At 51.9% G+C, this 16,027-nt stretch overlaps 1 protein-coding gene across 1 annotated transcript; it reads right to left on the bottom strand.

The window, feature by feature from the left end:
* Nucleotides 1-3,030: 3,030 nt before the first annotated feature.
* Nucleotides 3,031-15,733, bottom strand: Akap8 (A-kinase anchoring protein 8). The gene is made up of 13 exons (XM_090335694.1): nt 15,688-15,733; nt 13,654-13,686; nt 13,046-13,325; nt 12,219-12,714; nt 11,636-11,765; nt 11,425-11,471; nt 10,198-10,231; nt 8,487-8,574; nt 6,853-6,994; nt 6,292-6,385; nt 5,374-5,504; nt 4,318-4,413; nt 3,031-3,651 (listed from the first exon to the last, which is right to left on the bottom strand). Exons 2-13 carry the CDS (start codon nt 13,667-13,669, stop codon nt 3,211-3,213), a joined length of 1,995 nt encoding a protein of 664 aa, XP_090191820.1. The 5' UTR covers nt 13,670-13,686; nt 15,688-15,733; the 3' UTR covers nt 3,031-3,210.
* Nucleotides 15,734-16,027: the final 294 nt, after the last annotated feature.

The following is a 16,027-nucleotide window of genomic DNA, read 5'->3' as shown; positions in this document are numbered from 1 at the left end:
CCCTCCCCTTCTCCCTCTCTGTCCCTTCCCACCCTCTCCCTGGATCAACCTACTTTTCTCATCCTTAAGATTCAAGATGATCGGGAAGCTGAGATCGGAGGATCAGCTCCGAGCTAATGGAGGCAGAAAAGTTCATAAGGTTCTGATGCCCAGTTGACCACCCAAAGGCTGGAATGGAGCTCTGGATGAAGTGGTAGAGCACTAACTAGCCTTGAGCAAAAGAGCTGTGTCCAGGCCCCAAGACCAGTAAACATTCCTCCTGGGTGACTCCTTTCAGAATAATATTTGAGACAATAACTGATACAGTTTGACACCAGAAAGGGAATTTATTTCCTTTTGTGGTTTTTGCTTGTGATTAACCAATCATAAACCAGTAAGGAGACCTAAACAAGGTGAAATTAAATTTTTCATGTTCTGCAAAGTACAATATAAATGATTGTAAGAAATCAAGTGAAGGGGCTGGGATTTTGGCCTAGTGGTTAAAGTGCTTGCCTAGCATGCACGAAGACCTGGGTTCGATTCCTCGGTACCACATACATAGAAAAAAGCCGGAAGTGGTGCTGAGGCTCAAGTGGTAGAGCTCTAGCCTTGAGAAAGTCCAAGGACAGTGCTCAGGCCCTGAGCTCAAGCCCAGAACTGGCAAAAAAAAAAAAAAAAAGAGAGAGAAGAATCAAGTGCATTCCCCAGGCACGGTGGCTTATGCCTGTAATCCAGCTACTCCGGATGCTGAGATCTGAGGATTAAGGTTTAAAGCCAGCCCTGGCACAATAGCATCTGAGACTCTTACCTATTTAACCTCTAGAAAACGGGAAGTGGGACTTGGTTCAAGGGTAGAGCAGTAGCCTGGAGCTATGCTCTAGCCCTGGGGTAGGGTGGTAGTCTTGAGCTGAAGAGCTCAGGGACAGCACCTAGGCTGAGTTCAAGCCCTGTGAACACCACCTCCCTCCCCGCAAAAAAAAAAAAAGTGGATTCTTAAAACTAATTGAATTTGTATTTGTTAATTCAGAAACAACAGTAGGACATAATTATCAAATTTTAACAATAATTACTATCTTTTCAGGTGTTTGTAATTTTCCCCAGATATTTTTTCTGTCATATCAAAGGCTGTAAATGGCTGAAATTGAGCTTCTGAGAAATGTGTCAAGCTGGATGCTGGTGGCTCACATCTGTAAACCCCAGCCGCACAAAGGCTGAGATCTGAGGATCAAATTTTGAAGCCAGCCAGCACAGAAAAGTCTGTGAAGCTATTGTCTCCAAATAACCACTGAAGAAAGCCAGAAGTAGGGCTGTGGGAAAGCGGCCAGTGCCAGCCCTGAATGAAAAGCCAAGGCACGGCACCCAGGTGGAGTTCAAGCCCCAGTAAACACAAGTTCAAGGCAGAATGTGAGGCTAGTCTGGCTGCCAAAGCTTTTCTGTGGCATCTGCTATGCAGTGAAAGATTGGTTGCCTTGGCAGGTTGTCACCATTGTTAAAACCCTATTTTGGAGGGTGTCTGGCAACGAACTTCAGTAAGGAACCCATTAGGAGGCCACTTCTAGGGACTGGCTCCAAACCTGGATCCTCAGACTTCAATCCGAGGAGCTAGGATGGTATAAGCCCCTCCCACCCTTTCTTGGTGGTACAGTACTGATTTTACTGAGTGCTTTGAGGGTGTTAGAAACACTTTGTGAACTGAACCATGACCCCAGTCCCATTTTTACATCAAGACTAAGCTTAAGGGCCTAGCACAGTGGCTTACACCTGTAATTCTGTAATCCTCAGGAGGTTGAGATCTGAAGATCATGGTTCAAAGCCAGCCCAGGCACTAAAGAATGTAAGACTTATCTCCAGTTAACCTCTAGAAAATGGGAAGTGGGGCTGTGGCTCAAGGAGTAGAGCGGAAGCCTTGAGCTGAAGAGCTCAGGGATAGTGCCCTGGTCCAGAGTTCAAGCCCCATGGCAGACAAAAAAAGAAAAAAATAAGCTTAAGGGACCAGGAGTGTGGCCTAGTGGTAGAGTGCTTGCCTGGCATACACAAATCCCTGGGTTTAATTTCTTGGTACCACAGAAACAGACAAAGCCAGAAGTGGCACTGTGGCTCAAGTGGAAGAGTGCAAATCTTGAGAAAGCCTAAGGACTGGCAAAAAAAAAGCCAGCCATGAGGGTTAGCTGAGTCAACCTGAGCTACAGGTGAGACTCTAAACATTTTCCCATTGACCCCTGACAAAGGGCCAAACCTGGCTGGGATGTGGGAGTATCTTAAGTAAAGCACTAGCTTCCAGCGCCAACACAACAAAACTACCAAGACACCGTAAGCAGAAATGACTGCAGAGCCAAATGCTGGTGACTCAATGCCAGTAACCCGAGCTACACAGGAGGTGGAGTTCTGAGGACCAAGGTCAATGCCAGAAAGCGCAAATTGCTGGAAGTGGAGCTGCGGCATAAAGCACAACCATGAGCAAAAAAAAAAAAGCAGCTTAGGGACAGTGCTCAGGTGTGTACCCCAGTTTCAAAACATAAAAAATAGTTTTTGAGGCAGCACTTTACTGAGGCATTTATTGATGTTCACCTCCTACCTTCAACAGACTTTGGTTATGGCCCAGTACCTGGGATGGGATTGTTTTGGGATTACAAAGCCTGTGCACCTGCACTGCATGCCAACCTCCCTTCCTCAGGAACCTCCAAAGGAAAACTTTTGCCTAGAATGCAACATTGTTGCTGGTGCAAACTAACTAGTAAGTTCCTATCTACTGTCACATTGCTTGTCCATCTATGCAGGTAGAACACAAATGAGGTCATGTTGGGAAATAACCCTTCACCGGTCAGGTGGGTGTCCAGTTCAGCAGCTCTGTAGTCATGACCTTTTTGCCCCCTAGTTGCCTCACAGATGCTGAGGAACCCCCAAAGCCAGAGGTTGTAAGAAACGCTACTTCAGAAGCAAATTAACACAGAAGGGTTGGATGGTAAAGAATGAGCCCAGCTAGTGCAATCCCCTGCACCTCACAAGGAAAACTCCAAAATTAGCGGTTGGCCAAATTCAACAGGCAAAGAATCATGATCTAATTACCAAAATTTTATTATTCTAAGTGCAGTGTTAGGAGTCCACTCAAAGAGGCAGGCAGCCCTACGTGTGTGTGGAGGAATGGCTGGATCGCCACCAAAACCACAGGCCCCACTGCATAAGAACAAAAAAAGGAGAATGCTTCACCCAGCCCCCCACCACACACATAGGTCATGCGGTGGGAAGGGTGCCTTTGGACTCCGCTTCAGTTTGTCCCTCTTGGGCTTCTGTGCCAGCAGGGACTGGAGCGATGATAGTTGTGTCACTTTCTGTCTCGGCCACTGGGGTGGCTGCCTCACTTCCAGCCTGGTCTCCTGTGTTCTCAGAGGCTGTTTCACAGGCGGCGTCCTCTTCCGGTTGCTGTTCAGCATCGGGATGACCGCTGGCCTCGGCTGTGTCCGTGGGGCCTTCCCCTTGGGCTGGAACTTCTATGGCCTCTCCCCCTAGCCCTGCTGGCCCTTCTTCACCATCCACAGCCTTCACTGCAGCCGTGATCACCTCTGCCAGCACCGCAGCGGCCACCCCTTCTGGTGTCTCTTCCTTCTCCTCCGCTCCTGTGCCGTCTTCTTCCATCTCGGGATCAGTGGTTTCACTGGTGAAGGGATCCTCTCCCTGGACACAGACACAGGTCAGCACCAGAAAGGGCTTGCACGTGTGGAAACCACAGATATGTGTGCATCCGCCCCAACTGTGGACTTTCTGCAACCGATTTTTATTGCTAGTCATGGGACTTGAACTTTGGGCCTGGCTAGCACTCTACCACCTTAAGCCACAACACCACTTCCAGGCTGGCTTTGAACCACAATCCTCAGAACTGAGCCTCCTGAGTAGTTAGGATGATAAGCGTGAGACTCCAGCCCCTGGCTCCTACTTTAGATTTTTGCGATGAGACAGTCTCTCCATGTGCCCTGGCTAGACTAACTTCCCGGAGTCCAGCATCCTCCAGAGTAGCTCAGAGTCTAGGCCTGTGTGCCTGCCTGGCTGAGTTTTTAAAGGCACCTCTTGTTCAGTTCTTTACAGTTAGAAAAGCAGGGTTTCTTTCTCATGATGAGAACCAGTGTATTGTACCACAGTTTCACTGAGCATGTCAACACATGGTCTGTGGGACCTTACTGCCCTGGGGAGGCTGTGGACTCCATTTAGGGAGTCAGAATATGTATTCTAACTCCTGACTCCCTAAATTCCCCCTGAAGACACGGCCACACTAAGTACCACGCTCCATACACAAGGCCCCTTTGTTCCCATGGTTTTCCCAGCCCTGGACCCGCAGGCACAAACCTTGAGGTATTTCTCCAGCATCTTCACTATATGTCTATTGTTCAAAACACTCTTGGCCACGTGGAGACTCGTTTTCTTGAACTGCTCAGCAGCCACCTACAATGACAACTAGGTCAGTTTTTTAAAAGGCCAAATGGAACAATAGGAACCCTGGCTACCACCATGCTTCATGAGCAACCTCCGAATCAGAGAAGCTGGCACCAGAAAGCCTTTGGAACTAACAGAGGCCAAGTGAAAAGTTCGATCATAAGGTAAAAGCAGGGGCACACAACTGACACCATGCATCAGATGCCGAGCGATGTTTACACTCAGCCATGTACAAACCCAGGGAAAGCAGACAAGGCTGCTCAGCTTTCCTGGCAGGATTAGGGATACAGGTGTGCAGACATAGCGCTCTCGTCATCATAGCATTTGGAAGCTGAGGACTAAGTGATCAACAGCAGGCTGGGCCACACAGCTAGACCCTGTGTGCACGTTCCAATGCCCTGCACTTAGCCAGTTTGGGCCAAAGAGGCGGAGGCAGGCGGCAGCTAAAGATAACCAACCTCTGCTATGTTAAGTAGATAGAGGTGCTGAAGCAGAAGGCCTGGCCACACCCTCCAGTACACTATCAAAGGCCTCAGGGCCTGCTAGGATAAGTACCTAGTTGCTCTGTGTGTGTGTGTGGTGTAAGGCTTGAACTCTGGCTGAGTGCTGTCATGTAGAGTGTGAGTGTGTGTGTGTGTGTGTGTGTGTGTGTGTGTGAGATAAAGCTTGAACTCTGGCCAAGTGCTGTCATATAGCTCATCAGCTCAAGGCTAGTGCTCTACCACTTTTGAGCCACGTTGCCACTTTCAGGAGTCTCAAGACTTTCCAGTCAAGGGTGGCTTTGCATCCCGATACTCAGGTCTCAGCTCCTGTATAGCTAGAATTACAGGAGTGAGCCATCAGTTCCCAGCTGCCTTTGGTGGGTCTTGCTCTGCCTCCCAAGCTTGCCTTGAACTCATGATCTGTGAGTTCTGGAGTCCCAGGTGTGTGTGAGCATGTCCCGACCCCTGCCCAGAATGGAGGGCTCACCCTGCGGTTGTGGTTGTGGTCTGCCGAGTGCAGGTGTCGCTGGAGGAGCTGGTGCTGTGCTGGAATGAGCATGTCACAGGCCAGGCAGTGCGCTGCTTCGATCTTCTTGAAGAAGTGCTCCTGGCCAATTCCTGTGGCAGAAGCAGCCCAGTGATGCCTCAGGAAGACCTGAGCTTTCTCCCTGGTTAGCTCTGAGAGGTGGGCATGGGCTGTCCTGGAGTTTTGTGGGGTGAGGACCACTTTTTTTTATTTTGGGCAGTCTTGGGGTCTGAACTCACGGCCTGGGCACTGTCCCTGAGCTTTTGCTCAAGGCTAGCGCTCTGCCACTTGAGCTACAGCATCATTCCCGGCCTTTTCTAAGTATGTGGTACCCAGAAAACAAATCCAGGGCTTCATGCATGCTAGGCAACCACTCCACCACTAGGCTATGCTCCAGGCCCCACCGCCCCCCCCCCACCCTTTTTGTTTTTGCCAGTCCTGGGGCTTGAACTCAGGGCCTGAGCACTGTCCTTGGGCTTTTTCAAGGCTAACACTCTACCACTTGAGCCACAGTACCACTCCAGCATTTCTACGTATGTGGTACCAAGGATTCATAACTCTGGGCTTCGTGCATACTAGACAAGCACCCTACCCTTAGGCTCGGCTCCGGGCCCTGTTAGGACCATTTCTAAGTGTTCTGCTCTGGCCACCCTGTCCCCTTCATGCTGAGGGGACAGACAGTACTTCCATAAGCTGCCCTATGGCAGCTCTGCCTCTGTGAATACTGCACTAGCTCTGTACCAGCTTCTGTACTGTTGGCAAATGAACCCAGGTCTCATGCATGCCAGGCAAGCACTCCAGCTCTGAGCCCACCAGCCTTTGCAATTCCTGGTGTCTCATGAGCATCCCAAATAACTCAACCCCAGGATTACCCCTCACCTCTGAATGGATCTGGTTTGGGCTTGGGGCTTTCCTTCTCTATCAGTTCCTGCCGCCGCTTCTCAATCTTCTTGTTCCTGTTTATGATGTATTCCTAGAGGGTGGGAGATGGCATTGAAGGAAAATAGCAGCCACCAGTTCAGGCCAGCTCACCTCCCTGACCCCAACCAGAGGCCACCACCAAAGGGGAGACATCCTCCTGCCCAAACTCAGGCCAGCCCTCCACAAGCCACCACCCTGTGGCTGCCACCCAGGAAAGTGTCTTGCCAGTTTCAAACAAGCCACTCACAATATGACAAACTGTCTAAAGGGAACAGGGACAATAAAAGCCTGAGCCCAAGCCCATGTGGTACACTACTGGCTTCCAGGCCCCACTCCCCTGCCACACACATAGATGACAGGAAGATACAAGAGTGGACAGCTGGTGGGCGGTACCCATGCGTGCTAGGGCTCTTGGTTTCCTCTGACCTGAGTCAACTGTTTATGTCTGGGAAACAAATCCTGCTCACAGACATTTAGGGACCCGCAGGCGCAGGCCTCGGGTTGTGGGGAGCACCTCACCTGGAGAAACTCCACTGTCTTGTCGGGCAGCTTGGTACTTATAAACCGCAGCGTGTCTTTATGAAATTTGCTCTGCAGATGGCTCTGGATCTCCTCGGTTTCAAAGCTGCGAAACTTGCACACCGAACAGGCAAACTGAATCCTGGGAAAGGAAAAAGAGTAAAGAAGTGAGAGGAGGGACTGGGAGTTTGGCCTAGTTGTAGAGTGCTTGCCTAGCATGCACGCAGACCTGGGTTCCATTCCTCCATACCACATACATAGCAAAAAGCCAGAAGTGGTGCTGAGGCTCAAGTGGTAGAGCTCTAGCCTTGAGAAAGTCCAAGGACAGTGATCAGGCCCTGAACCCAAGTCCAGGACTGGCCAAAAAAAAAAAAAAAAAAAGCGAGAGGACAAGTAGCCCACGCCTGTCACCCTAGCCACGCAGGAAGCTGAGATGTGAGGGTCCTAGTTCAAGGCCATGCCAGAGAGCAAAGTGTCTGCAAGATTCATTTTCTCCAGTAAGCAGGAAATAAGACTGTGACTCATGTGGTAGAGCATTATTCTTGAACAAAAAAGGTCAGGGACAGCATCTAAGCCCTGAGTTCAAGCCCCAGGACTGGCACATGTATGTACACATGTACACGTACACACCTATACGTATATACACACAGAGTGGGAAGAAAATTATCTGTGGACAGATGTGAAATGGCAAAGGAATCGCCATTTCCGAGCTAAGCCCTTTGGTTCCCAGGAAGTAGAGCAGCAGGTATGCAGACTAAATGTGAATGACAGGGCGCGCCCCTTGCCAGAACCTCCAAGAAAATGAGCACACAGCCACGTGGGGGCCCCCCATCCCCACCCTCCCTGGTGACTGCTCAGAGGCTCAAATGTTTAAGTCCTTCTCTCACATTTTCTCTCTGCAGCTACCAGGATGGTTTCTGGCAGCTTTTCCTTATGTGGGGCAAATCCCTGAAGCCCTGGCACTCAAAGCGCAATGCTCCCTCAGACTCCAAGTGAAAAGCCTACAGCACTATTTTGCACGGGCCAGGAGGCACTGTGTGGAAGAGGCGGGTCGTGGAAGGGGGCTCTACGGCTCTGGAGGCGCAGCTCTGCTCTTCTCATCAACATCAGGACACACTCAGGAATCTACTGCAGACATGCGGGGAGCTGGTTCTCTGGGTCTCTGCTTTCCCCAGGGCAGCCAAGTTCTCTGTGATCGCTGCTCACTTGCAGAATTCCCAAGACACACCACTATGTGCGCATGTTCTGTTAAACTCTCATGGCACTGGGGCATGCTGCTGCCTGCACTGCCTGGCTCAAGGTCACTCTCTGAATTGCTTAATGCCACACTGGGCCACCCCACCCCACCGCTTCAGCCTAGTGGGGGGCAAGGGAGCCCCCTGCTGGACACAGGGCCACAGCGACCCTTCAGCAAGGCTAGAATTCTGAAACAAGGAGAAAGGACAGAGGCAGAGGTGCATTTCTCTAAGAGAACACAGAGGCTTTCCCCATACATACTCACGCTCCCTGCCCGTCCCAGCACAGGAGTCAAAACAGGCTCCTGCGCCTTGCAGACAAAGGACAAGCGAGCTAGGAGAGCATGGACTGCACCATGCCTTCTGTGGGGTTCACTGCCATGCTGGCTGCCTCCTCACCTGTCAACTGCTCGGTCCCGCGTCCTGTCTCTTCTCCGTTGCTTTTCCCGCCTTTTCTTCCCATCTTCCTCTTCCTCATCCTTGTCTCCTGTAACAGAGAAGTCCCTTGGAGATGCTCTGAGGAGCACAGGAGCTGAGCTCCAGGCCATCTCGGGGGCTGAGGCTGAGCCAGTGCACCCCGTGCCCGGCCTCTGCCTCTACAGGGGGCAGTACCAGGCCACCTCGAGACGCTGAGGGGCAGCCAAAGGCTCCTACTGGACCCAGAGGAGTCCACCTCTGTCCTCCCGGGGCCAGAGGGGGCTAGGACAGAACTGGTCTGCCTGTCACATGCCAGCCTGCCAACCTGCCAGTCCAATGCGATGCCCTACTGAAACTCAACAGGTAGAGGCAGCAGCTGGTAGGCCCCAGAAGTAAAATAAGCTGCTCAACTCCCCTCGGTCCCACTTCTAGGCGGGCCGTGCTGACCGTCTGGGTAGCCTCCTCTGAACCAGGGCCTTAGCAGGTCTCAGTCCATGCTGGCCCGGCTTCTCATCTTCTATTCACAAAAACAGCCAACCTAGCTAAGGCTTCCCCAGAGCTGCGCGGGAAGCGATCCTAGAAACAGATGAGAAGAGACCAATTGGTCCTCCCTTCCATTTCCTGGGGCCGGGGCAAGGGCAGGAGCCCCAAGCTGTGCCGTGTGCCCAGTGTCCTGGCAGGAGGCCAGGTGGGCCCCCAGGCTCAGGGCCAGGGCTGGATGCTGAAAATAGGTCGGATAAGCATCTGAACTGTAACCCCTACCCCTGATGCCAGTCCCGAGACTGTCCCACGAAGATGGCGACCGGCGTGCGCTGCTCAGAAGCCTCTCAAAAGGACGTGTGGGACTTTTGGCAAGAGGTCACTGCCTGAAACTATGACTGCTGTTTAATAGCAAAGTCATCCGGGGAGGTAGCAGGACCTGCGCGTAACAAACACGTCACCTTTGCTTTAGCTGCTGGGTGCTTGGAAGAGACTTGACTGCTTCGCTATGGGGGTGGGGACCGTGCAGGATAGCAGAGCCTGACAGCCAAGGGCCAGCCTGTGATCCTTGGGGTAGACCAGTTTGGATAGATCAGGGAGGAGACAGGTGGCTTTGGGGCGAGCCCAATGCCCTCCCCAGCACAGGCTGCTTCTCCAGCCCCTCCCAGGGGCATTACCTTTCTTCTGCTCTCATTACTTACTTTGGGCTCTGTGTATTTCTGCCCGAGAGCTGAGACCTGCTGACCACTCTCCAGATCGGAGTCTGGGTGCGTCGGTGCAGGCCACCCCCTCACTTCCTGGCTCCCAACCCGAACAAGGTAATCGGCTTCCTGCCCCCATACAGACGCTGCAGCCCTCCATGTCCCCAGCGGAGACCACAAGTCCTACCAAGGCTGGCAAATGCGGAAGAACCAGACATTATGAAGCCCAGGTGAGAATTCGGGGACCTGCACGGGCTACGGAGGGGCACAAGATGGGCCAGAGGGCCTCCCTGCTCTACCGTGGGTGTGACTCACAAACCCAGAGACAGGCTCAAGTGAGAGAAGGCGCCTCAATGCCCGCAATGCCACAGAGAAGCCTCGGGATGCTTGCTGTGGCCCACCAGGGAGCTGCAGCCCCTCCAGGCAGGCCTCCAGCTTGCTTAGGAGCCCAGCCTGGCGGGGAGCTGGATGAGGGAGGGATAGGCACAGGAAAGCTGCACAGTGATACCTACCTCTCTGCTTCCCGGCATCACAAAGCTCGTCCTCCTGAAAAAGAAAAGACACTGGTGGCTCTACAATGCCCCCAGCACAGCCTCGGGCTGGTGGCCTCTCCCTTGGCCTCGGTTGTGAGCCTAGGAGTCAGGACGGACTACAGAGCCAAGCCTGGCTGTCCCTCCGTGGTCTTCAGAGACTCTGAGGATGAGTCCTCTAAAGCCAGAGGATTCCACTCTGATAAATCAGTGCAAATTCCGACTCTCTGCCTCGGAATGCCAAGCATGCCCACCTGAGGAATCCCATGTCCAGTGTTCTGGATGGGAAATGGACTCTGGCAAACTTCCAAGCACTTGTTCATTCTTCCTCAATGTTTTAACACACCAGGTATATATAAGCATGAGCCCTGAATGTCTCAATAGAATTTATGCCTTAGACAGTAAACCTAAGATTAAACATGCGATGTGGAGATCTACAGATCCCCAGTCTCAAAATCTAAGGCGACTGGGGCCCAGAGTGTGGCCTAATGGTAGAGTGCTCAGCTAGCATGCACCAAGCCCTAGGGTTTGAGTCCTTAGTACCACATACACAGAAAAAAGCCAGAAGTGGTGCTGTGGCTCAAGCTGTGGTAGAGCTCTAGCCTTGAGAAAAGCCTAAAGACAGCGCCCAGGCCCTGAGTTCAAGCCAGCAAGGGCCTGCACAGGCTGTGCACTGACCAGAGCACAAGAGTAGGGGCTGGGGGCAGGGTGGGGGAGACTGGAGTGTGGCTACAGCCAGAAAACTTTCAGGGCACACATCTATTCAGAAGGAGGCAGTTTATTCCATGCCTCAATCCTAGCTAACTGTTCAAGAGCAGGCCAGGATGTAAGGATCACGGCTGTTCAAAGCCAGTATGGGCAGGAAAGTCTATGAGACACTTACCTCCAATTAAAGAGCAAAAACTCAGCAGAAGTGGAGCTAAGCTCATCTGGACTGAGTTGAAGCCCCAGTATAGGCACAGAAACAAACAAGCCCTCCCCCCACCCCCACCCCCAAAAAAGTGTGGCGCTGTGGCTCAAAATGGTAAAGTGCTAGCCTCAAGCTGAAGTATTCAGGAACAGAACCCAGGCCCAAGTTCAAGCCCCACACCATCAAGAACAAAAACCCCAGAGGTTTTCTAGCAGAGATTACACCCCTTTACTTTGTGAGGAAGAATGGGAAAGACAGCCCACTGAGACAGTGAGACTGACTCAGAAAGATGGACTTACACCCCTGAAGTCTTCATCTCCTGACCGGAAGTCACCAGCTCCATCATCTGCCACACACAAAGAAAGGGGAAATGTCAGCCCCTGGGCTGTGGCCCCCGTTCTCCCCGATAGTAGGAGATGAGAAAGCATGGGGAAAGGAAACAGCCCTCCACTTCTCAGCGGCAACATTTTCCTGTCACATCTGCCCTGTACACTGACCCGCACAACATACCATTTTCAGAAAAATCTCCTTCGCTGTCAGGGCGGGCCAGTTTGGCATCTGGCTCCTCGTACATGAAATATGGCTTCCGCTTTCTGCCCATGCTTTCTGGTCCAAAGCGCTCAAACCCTCTCCTCCTGGGCTAGAGATAGAAGCACATCCACTGTACAGCTTACCCGTGCCCACCAATGCCCCACAAAAATGAAGACGAGATGACAGATCAGAAACCCAAGGCAGGAGAAGGTCTTTGGAAAGAGATTGGACATGCTGAAACTTACAAACACCATGTCCTAAGAAAGGAAAAAGAAGTCAAGCACAAAAAACCACAGTGTGTGGCTGGTTCACAGTAAATGTCCACCACAGGCCAGTCCAGAGAGGATGCAGGCGAGCTATGAGGATAATCTGGGAGAAGGACAGCGACGGCTGCCGACTCCAGAGGCTTGAGTTGAAGCTAATGTTCTAAAACTAGACAACTCACTGCAGTGGATTAAAAGTGAGACAGCACACTTAATAGCGCGTGGATCTTGCAGTATACAAACTATACCTTGGAAAACAGTTAAGAAAAGCCAATGCCCAGTGGTCTGTAAGGGCTTACCCGGTCCTGCATGCGAGCCTGTGGTCGGCCACATCCATAAGGCAGGGTGTTGTCATAGCCGCCCACCATGCTGTAATTGGGGGTCATGGACTGGGAGAAGAGGGAAGAAGGGGGCCGGCTGGGAGAGGGCCCACCCAGGCCACGTCCACCCGTGTAGTTCAGTTCATTCCAGGATGGAGGAAGAGGCTCAGAGGAGGCTGAGGGTGGCATGAAGGGGTCACTGCGCAGGAAGGTACTGCTGGAGCTGCTGCGGTCTTGGAAGCGATCCTGGAAGCGGCCCATGCCCTGGCCCTGGCCCTGGCCCCGACCCCGCATGAAGCCATCGAGGGAGCCCTGCTCTCGGCCTGCATCCCGACAGTCACCATACTGCCCACCAAAACTGCCATTGCGGTCAGTCCCCAGCTCATAATCATAGCTGTAGTTAGGGCGATAGCGGCTGTGCTCCGGCAGGCAGGGCCTGGAGTCGTAGGACTCGAAAGCTTGGAAGCGGAAGGAGCTAGAAAGGAAGCAGAAGCAATCGGGGTTAGCTAGACACCTAGCTGTCCACCTGTCTTCTACCCCCCACCCCCAACATTCTGAACAGCAAATCAAACCACCCTGGATCCTACCCTGACGTTCAGTAAAAAGCTACCTACTAGTGCCCCCTGACCACCTCCTCCCACACCCCCACCCGGGTGAATCCTGCAGTCATTCTGTTGAGCCACTACCCACGCCCAACAGGCACACCCAATGCTGTCTCCTCCCCTCATCTCTGACACACTAGGGAGGTGAAAGACAAGGGAGCACCCTCTCACCCCCTGGGAAGAGCTCAAGGCCCACAATCTTACCTCTCCCGGTCCTGCATGCCCTCCCCACCAACGGTGCTCCCGCTCCTTCCTCCTTCCTTGGACATCATATCCAGCCGTTGGTTTATCTTGGCAATGAGAGAGTCAGAGTTGTCAGTGGATGGCTCTGGGCCATAGGACGCCAGGGGCATGGCAGGGCCCCCGGCTGCCAGGCCACCATCGTTGGCTTTGGTGGCTTCCCAGGAGGCTGGGCTGTAGCTATAGGTGGCTCCTGCAGGGACAGTGGCATTCTGGGCACTGTAATAGTTGTAGTTGTCGTAGCCTATGGGAGGAATGAGGAATCAAGTGAGACTTCAGCAGCCACAACGTGGTTCTGCGGAGCAGCCAGTGCCCACCCAGGAGGATTACTGGGCAGGCACTGCTAGAATCCTGTCCTGAGCGCATGCCCATGCAGAAGGCCTACGGGGACTGGGCCCCAGCTCTGAGCGGCAGGGTTTCTGGGTCAGACGCTAGGACTTAACAGTTAAGGGTCCTGAGGAGCCACAGGAAGAATGACCGGGACTCTCATGACACACCCACAGCTCTGCCCCAACCATCTCCCCTGAGGCCGGCCAGCCTGGGGGCCCGGGCAGACCCTTAGAAGAGCTCACCTTGCCAGCCAGCCATGCCACTTCCATATGTACCTTAGGGAAAACAGAAGCATGTAAGAGGTCTACTGGCAGCACCATGGCGCCCACACTCCACCAGAGCAGGCCGAGTCCACACCACACCCCCTTGGCAAGCTACTTTTCCCTAGGAAGCTCACTCATCGGAGGAGGAACTGGCTCAGGACCCAGGAGAGTCCTCCAAAGGTTTGGGTTCTCACCAGGAACAAGAGCCCAGCAAGAGGTGTGAGAAAGAGGTAGAAGGAGGACACGGGAAACAGGATGTCTTCTAACTCCGCAGGACATAGGGGCACACTGAGTGTGGTGGGTGACCTTGGAGGCCTCTTGGAACACAGGGAGATGGGCAGACAAGTGGCCCTGTCCCCTATGGTGCTAGGGACAGGCTTCAGACTGAAAACAAAGGAAGCCCTTGTCCCTTGCACAGGGGCTGGTAGAAAAGAAAAAAAATCCTGGTCCTCTAAACAAGCAGAACTCACGATCCAGCTAGAGAGCAGAGGTGAGTCAAAGGCCCTGGGCCACAACTAATCTACTGCTTACTTTTCGTACATCCCTGGGGCTAAAAGTGCATTTTACATTTCTACATAGTCAAAGAAAAAATAACCCCGAGACTATCCCAATACAAATTTGACAAGGTATTTATCACTTAAACTGATATTTGAATGCAACACATGTAACTAACTAGTTAATATCTTTGTGCATGCATTCCTAGCAACTTATGAGATCTGGAGGATTCAAATTTTAAGTCAACTCGGGCAGCAGAGTCCACAGAACTCCACCTCCAAAACTACCAGAGGAAAAAAAAAAAAGAAGGGAGAAAGGGAAATGGAAGAAGGGAGGGGGGGGTGAAGGGAGGAAAATGAGGAAACCTCCAGAAACGGTCTCAAAAACAAAAAAGCTAGGCCCACAGCTCACATTTGTAATCTTACTCTGGAGGCTGAGATATAAGGATCTTGGTTTGAAACCAGCCTGGATAAAAAACTCCGTGTAGGGCCGGGAGTTTGGCCTAGTGGTTAAAGTGCTTGCCTAGCATGCATGAAGACCCGGGTTCAATTCCTTGGTACCACATACATAGAAAAAAGCCGGAAGTGGTGCTGAGGCTCAAGTGGTAGAGCTCTAGCCTTAAGAAAGTCCAAGGACAGTGCTCAGGCCCTAAGCTCAAACCCAGGACTGGCAAAAAAAAAAAAAAAAAAAAAAACTCCGTGTAACTCTTTATCTTCAATTAACTATCAAAAAGCCAGAAATGGAGCTGTGGCTCAACTGAGAGTGCCAGCCTTAAGCAAAAGTCCAAGCCGGGCACAGTGGCTCATGCCTGTAATCCTAGCTACTCAGGAGGCTGAGATCTGAGGATCAAGGTTCAAAGCCAGCCCAGGCACAAAAGGACCTGAGACTCTTCTCTCCAATTAACCTTTAGAAAACAGGAAGTGGGGCTTGGCTCAAGGGTAGGGTGGTAGCCTTGAGCTGAAGAGCTCAGGGACAGCACCCAGGCCAACATCAAGCACCATGAACCACCCCCCCCCCCAAAAAAAAATTCTGCACTGCTGTATTTTGTGGTACTAGAATTTGAACTCCAGGGACTGAACTTGTTAGCCCAGGGTTCCCGAGTCACACCTCCAGCCTTGTACTCTACAACTCAGCTATGCCCAAGCCCTTTGCCAGCTCTTACTAACAGAAGAAATGACCAGAAATTCTGTACACTAACTTCGGTAAAGCCAAAGCTGTGATAGAGAACACAGAATTACAAAAAAGGTAAACTATAATTATGCCCTCAGCTGCCAAGAGTCCTAAAGGACACACGAAAATTACAGTATTCAAACTCCATGTCCATAATGAAGTAGTGATATGGTGTGCCTCCTTCTCTATATTATCTATGGCTGGTTTTGTGCAGTGGAGACTAGAGGGCCTGGAAACAGGGGGCATCTGTTATCTGACCCTTTACAACAAGGGACTGCTTGGCACAGGCCAGCACTGGGATGGGCTCTGCCATGGAGGGGCCTCACACCCCAGGTGGGATCCACTTACCCTGGGTGTTGGCAGGCGTTGCACTCCACGCCCCATAGCCTGTGAAGAGAAGACCCTCTATCACACTCTGTCTCTGCTCAGGAGTCCATGTCAGCTTTATAAGAAAGCTCACCAAAATGCTACCTCCCAGTTCACTGGGTCCTCATCCTCATACTCCACCAGGCTTGATCAAAGTGAAAAAACAAAAACACAGGATATGGATGGCACTGGACAGGACAGTGCTCTTGCATGTCTGAGAAACCAGCTCAGATTGTTGCTAGAGATACCCCATAACTTGTAATGGCTTGGAAATCAAGCCACAGAAAGCGTACCCCTTTAGTTACTGTTACTTTAAAAGTTT

Source organism: Megascapheus bottae, chromosome 1, assembly GCF_031878675.1.
Source record: "Megascapheus bottae isolate mThoBot1 chromosome 1, mThoBot2.hap1, whole genome shotgun sequence".
NCBI lineage: Eukaryota > Metazoa > Chordata > Mammalia > Rodentia > Geomyidae > Megascapheus > Megascapheus bottae.
The sequence above is the reverse complement of the archived record's forward strand: the minus strand, read 5'-3'. Positions and strand labels throughout refer to the sequence as shown.

Coding starts and splice junctions, on each gene's coding strand:
- Akap8 (XM_090335694.1), bottom strand. Junction 8,575..10,197: donor TGATGCCGGGAAGCAGAGAG/GTAGGTATCACT, acceptor TCTCTGTTACAG/GAGACAAGGATGAGGAAGAG. Junction 5,505..6,291: donor CAAACCAGATCCATTCAGAG/GTGAGGGGTAAT, acceptor CTTCTGCCACAG/GAATTGGCCAGGAGCACTTC.